The sequence below is a fragment of the Anastrepha ludens genome, chromosome 2 (assembly GCF_028408465.1).
Source record: "Anastrepha ludens isolate Willacy chromosome 2, idAnaLude1.1, whole genome shotgun sequence".
NCBI classification, from domain to species: Eukaryota; Metazoa; Arthropoda; class Insecta; order Diptera; family Tephritidae; genus Anastrepha; species Anastrepha ludens.
This window is the reverse complement of record NC_071498.1, coordinates 1,770,392-1,776,391: the sequence shown is the minus strand read 5'-3', so window position 1 is coordinate 1,776,391 and position 6,000 is coordinate 1,770,392. Positions and strand designations below refer to the sequence as shown.

General features: G+C 37.4%; 1 protein-coding gene across 1 annotated transcript in view; it reads right to left on the bottom strand.

The window, feature by feature from the left end:
- Positions 1–3,169: 3,169 nt before the first annotated feature.
- The window catches only part of LOC128861172 (uncharacterized), a 47,200-nt gene continuing 44,369 nt past the window's right edge, over positions 3,170–6,000 (bottom strand). Inside the window, exons 14-15 of the mRNA XM_054099101.1 lie at positions 3,615–3,765; positions 3,170–3,526 (exon numbers count right to left, since the gene is read on the bottom strand). Of these exons, the coding sequence (XP_053955076.1) occupies positions 3,241–3,526; positions 3,615–3,765 (437 nt within the window). The 3' untranslated portion in view covers positions 3,170–3,240. The remainder of the gene's footprint in view (positions 3,527–3,614; positions 3,766–6,000) is intronic.

Here is a 6,000-nt window from a genome sequence, read left to right as displayed (position 1 = left end):
ATGAACAATATTTGAAAAAAAATATTTTAAAAAAATATTTCAAAAAAATTAAGAAAAACTTAGATACTAAAACAAGACGCTTCTTAAAGCAACAACTATTGCAACTATTTTAATTGTCAATAAGTGTTTATAAATTAATTTAAATGTAATTGTAATTGTACGTGTAATTATCGAAATAAAGTTACTTAAATGAATGTCCTAAATTAAAATATGAAAATTAAAGAAAATTGTAAAAAATTAAACACACAACTGGTTTTACTAATTCTTATTTGCCTATTTTTTTTGTAGCTTTTTTACTATTTCCTTACATGAATTAATTTTTTTTGCTGCAGCAAATACTCAATAACACATGGGCCGAAGAGTCCCAGGCCTAACACCTAAATGGCATTGGGTTTATTGCATTCAACTCTTTTTCACTTAGTACTAACCTAAAAAGGGCTGATGTTAAAATTTCATGATATTCAATTCATTCTCCTTCTTCAGGTCCTTAATCCCTCGCGGGCATAGGACATCAACCACACCTGCGCACCACCACTTGCGATTTTTGGCAATGTACTTCAATTGATCTAGTTTTTTGTGAACGCTGACGTTGATATTACGCCACACAGAAGACAGCATACCAAAAGCGGCTCTAGCTTTACCAATTCGAGATTTGACATCTTCAACCGCACCACCAAAAGCTGCTACCTCGCTTCTAAGATATGCAAAGAACTTAACACATTCCACTGGTGCACCGGAAATATTTACATTTGCTGTTGCTTTGTTAGTCAAACTTAAAATGTTTGTCTTACGGCAATTAATTTTTAAGCCGACAGTTATAGCATTTTGCTCAGAGACTCAGCCATACCATTTTGTGCTCTAGGAAGCATACGTCGTCAGCATAATGGAGATGTAAAAGATAAATAAATATGTCCCATCTCAGTCCGCAGTTTCGATGGGGTAGCTGAGCAGCTTCCAAGACATCACCAATAACAAGCAAAAAAAAAAAACGCTTTCACGTATGTATATCAAAGGGGTCAGACAGTGCCCCTTTATGTAGCACGCGGCAGAAGCATTTTCGTATGTTGTCCGTATTAAAGATATAATTTTATCCGGTACATTTCTTCGTGCTAAAGCCGCCCAAATCAAGCCCCACTTAACGTTGTCAAAAGCTTTCTTAAAATCTATAAATACCATATGCATGTCTGTGTTATATTCCGCACTCTGCTCGATGATAATTCGTACCGTATTAATGTGATCAGTACACGAAGAACCCGGTCGAAAGCGCGCCTGTTCTGCACATACGGAATCGTATAAAGCCTTTTTACTCGTTCAAGAAGGATCACTCCTGGTATGATTTTTGCCACGCCAATTGTCGCAGATTTGCAGATCGCGTTTTTTTTTTTGGAATCTTAACGATTGTGCCCTCATTCCACTCCTCCGGGAAGTGTTCATTATTCTAATCAGCTTGAATAAGAGGGCAAAATATTGAGGCAAATTATGCGGGCTGGCATTTAATTCATTAGTTCAATTCATTCGTTCGTGAGTTTTTGTGCTAAGAGTGACGCTACTTTTGTCAAAACAATGGATCAAAAAGAATTTCGTATTTTAATTTTCCACTACTTCTTGATGGAAAAGTGAATGGATCCATGGAAGCAATGTTCAAGTCCTCTGTCAGCTCTCTGACGGATATTTTGCAGTTATTTTTCATTTCACTTTATTGATGTTTTCAGTTTTCGTGGCCTGCAGCTACGTTCGTCATTTTCGATGCACTCATGAGCTCTCCTAAATCGTTCATGTTACTCGGTAACAGCTCTTTTCTTTAGAGTATCATTACCAAAACAGTTTCCCAACATTTCTAAGGCTTTCGCACCATCGAATCCATTTTTAACGCAAAATTTAATACAAACTCGTTGCTGCAAATTCAAATCTATTAAAATTGTAAAAAATCGTAAAACACGTGCCCCGTGCAGGTTTATTCAATCCGCCGTAACTTTTACAAAAGCAATGACGTTAAATTTTCGTAGGAATTTTTCACAGATGTGGCAACCTAACAAAACTCAAATCAATTGAGTTATTTCCATGAAATTTTTCTCGAAGGTAGTTTGGTATCAAAATGGGTGAAATGAATTAATAGCTACGCTCACCTGACATATATACAGGGTTGGCCATATTAAACTGACCCATTGAGTAACCCTATAACTTTTTACTGTAATTTCAGATCAGCTAATGACATACCGCGTTGGAAGCGTCAGTCGAAGGAGATTTATACCATGAAACAGTACACCCCAATAGAACGCGCTGAAATTGTTCAGCTGTACATTCAAAATTCCTTCTCGATTGTAAAAACGCAACGTGCGTGGAGAAAAAAAAATAAAGTTTCCATTTCTCCTTGAACGGAACCGTAAATAAGCAAAATTGCCGTTTCAACGCCACTGAAAACCCTCAAATTATTGAAGAGGTACCTCTCCACGACAAAAAAGTTACAGTCTGGTGTGGCATTTGCGCTGATATGGTCATTGGGCCGTTCTTCTTTGAAAATGGTCAACACCAACCATTGACCGTCAATCAAGAGCGTTATCGGGCCATGATAACCGATTTTGTGATGCCGATTGTTCGTGAAAATGGTATGGAGCACTTCTGGTTTCAGCAAGATGGCGCACCACCACACACAGCACGAGCCACCGTTAACTTATTGAAGACTTTGTTCCCTGGCCGTTTGATATCAAAAAGCGGCGATTTTGACTGGCCGCCACGATCACCGGATTTGACGCCACCGGACTTTTTTCTTTGGGGCTATTTGAAATCTAAGGTTTACGTCAACAAGCCAAAGACACTAGGCGCACTTAAGGCCAATATCCGACGGGAAATAGCCGCCATATCGGCCGAGACGCTGGCCAAAACTATGGAAAACGCCGAAAAACGGGCACATTACGCTATACGAGCTAAGGGCGACCACTTGCGCGATATCATATTCAAAAAGTGATGTAAACGAATCTCCTTGAACTAAATTAAATGTTTTTCACAATGAAACACAAAAAAATGTTTCTTTTTCCATATTTTTTTAATAATCACATGGGTCAGTTTAATATGGCCAACCCTGTATTTAATAAAAAAAAAAAACAAATAATTATAAATAAAGCTAAATTACTCAAATTTGGTGCTAAGTAATAAAATGATGAGATCCAGATTCATTTATGCATACTTCGCTCCAATATCCATTTTATTAAAAAATGTGTATACATCTGCACATTTGTTTAATTATAATAGATATTTATAACTTAGAATATGCATTTCGAGCCACTGCTTATATTTATCTATAAAGATCAGCTCGCTTTGGCCGACAACAGCGAAACAGCCGTTCGATGAGAAAGCGACTCCCCTCTTATTAGCCAGTATTTCAGCAGGGTCTTCCATTCCATTTTCTCTATTCAAACAAGACCTCGAGAACTCCATACAAATCGGTGTAGCTATGTTTGGAGCAAAGTAATCGACAAGCACAACAATCGCTGGTGGATCTAAGTCGTCAGTAGTGAAGTCATCAGCTCTGCGAAGGACAGAAAGTATTCCATTTTCCGTTTAAAAATCAAATATGGAAATCTACATATTTATGTATGCATATCAGAATCGCTTACATTATAATTTGAGAGATGTTATGGCTATAGGAGAGTTGCTCATATTGATTGAAACTGTCAATTTGTGTGCTCGCTGGTAGGATGCGATACATAACGGGATCGTTTGCTGCCGCTATATAGGATAAGTTAATGTAACTAAAGCACAGAGCAGCTAAAAATAACAAAAACAAAACAATATTTACTTCCTTTGTAAGGCGATGCAAAATGAGCAGAAAACTGCGTCAAAGGACTTTACGTAGGGAAAAGCAGCTTTTTTATAACAAAATAAGCACGAAAATAAAAATAAATTTGAAAAAAAATCAAAAACGTGAGTAACAAATATTCGTGATTACACAAAAAAAAAAAAGGATTTAAATCTATTCGCCTCAGAGTTTGTCTAAGATGTTTTCAAAACTTTAACGCGTTATCCCTACTTAAGTACAGCAACTCCGTGTAAGTAAATCAATTACATTTTTTGAGGATTCAAGAGTACATAAAATCCACAAAAAGTGCTCGTGACTACGCCTTTTCACATATATGAATACAAGGTCTTTCAAGTTTGAGCTTAGTTTTTAGCAATGTTTGGTTAATTGCATTCACTTTTGACAACTCTTAAGTAACAAATCTTAATGTTTTCGAACACATTTTTCAATGTGGTTGCCACCTATCTAAACAATTACAATGAAGAAAATTAATTAAAACATTTCAATATGCTAAATATTTTGCTCTATAAGTGCAATTTAATACAGAAATAATTTTAAATAGGATTGCCAGCTATCTAAAAAATTAAAAATGTTTAAAAACGATATATATATATATATATATATATAACTGGCGCGTACATCCTTTTTGGGTCTTTGACCGAGCTCCTCTTTCTATTTGTGGGAATGGGGGGGACCTACAGTTTCAAGCCGACTCCGAACGCAGATATTTTTATATGAGGAGCTTTTCTATGGCAGAAATACCCTCGGAGACTTGCCATTGCCTGACAAGGGGCGACCGCTATCAGAACATTTTTTTTCTTCATTTTGATGTTTCACCGAGATTCTAACTTACGTTCTCTCTGAATTCCGAATGGTAGTCTCGCACCAACCCATTCGGCTACGGCGGCCACCAGTAGCTACAAAAATATATACACAATTATCAACTGCAATATTTGTATCAAATGAAAGCTATTTGAAAAAATTTTAATTCAGCCTTATTTTCGTACAGCGTTGCCACCAATATAAAAATAGTTAAAAAATTATGATATTGTATAATATTTTCAGGCGGAGGTGAAATGAAACGTGCTTAGGAATATCTTAATTTGGCAAAGTTTTGTGATAGGGTTGCGACTTTTTAATAATGATTTCTTCTTTTCGTTAAAAAAAAAACATTTGCAAAAATTGTTACCTTTCTCTAAAATAAATGTAGAAATTCACTTAAAAGTAAAGTAGAATTTTATGATGCGCACAAGATGTGTATGTGTCTTTTCCCTGCCTGCGATTGACTGAGATCTCTCAACCTTCTCCGTTCTATAGCACCTTCAAGGAGAAGGGTTTGGTCGCAGACACGACAAGAATCAGTGGACCATATCACGATTATGTGCAGATGACTGCGCAGTCTACAATTGCCGTAAGAATGCCCGTGAGCATTCTCAGTTTATCCTTAGGGGGAGTTGTGAGTTTTCTAAACGTCTTTTTGTTGTACTCCCCTCTGTAATTATATCGCCTGGCGTAGTCCCATAGTTTAGTGCCAGCTAACCTCCTTTAGCCTTAGCTCTTCACTCCTACAAGGAGAAGCTTGCGGGTGTGTTGGAGAAGCTTGCGGGGATGCTATTAATAACGAGACCGCCAATGCGTCCGCTACTTTGTTCCCAGTTAAACCTCTGTCCTGGGATCCTAGTTATCTGGATGCGATTGTGCAATCCTAACAGACTCAGTTTCTCATTGCACTCAAGGACCAGTGAGTACTTAAATTTCACTGGATGACGTTGTGCTGCCTAACAGTCGCTCGGAATGGAAATCGCTCGTTCCGTCAATTCCTGTCTAAGACAGATGGAATACAGCTTCGCTTGAAAGATGCTTGGCACAGAATGCTTGGCTCTAGGACCATATTTTCCAGCGGAAAGATTTCACTGTACACGTTGGCAAAAGAGGAGCGAGAATCAATCAGATTTAAAGCACTTCTGAGCATTTTTGGGCTATTACAACTGAAATCGCAACCGAAAGATAGCATGGGCTTTTATCACAGCAACTTGATAATTGACACTGAAGTTTTCACAATATCCCAAAAATTTAGCAAATCTGTCAATTTGCAGACTATAGCGACTGGGCAACTGCAAGGCGCATTCTTGAACATTGCTCTACACCGATGCACAAATGCTCTTTTGTTGATGGCCATCTAATAATGGGCGGCATTATAAATT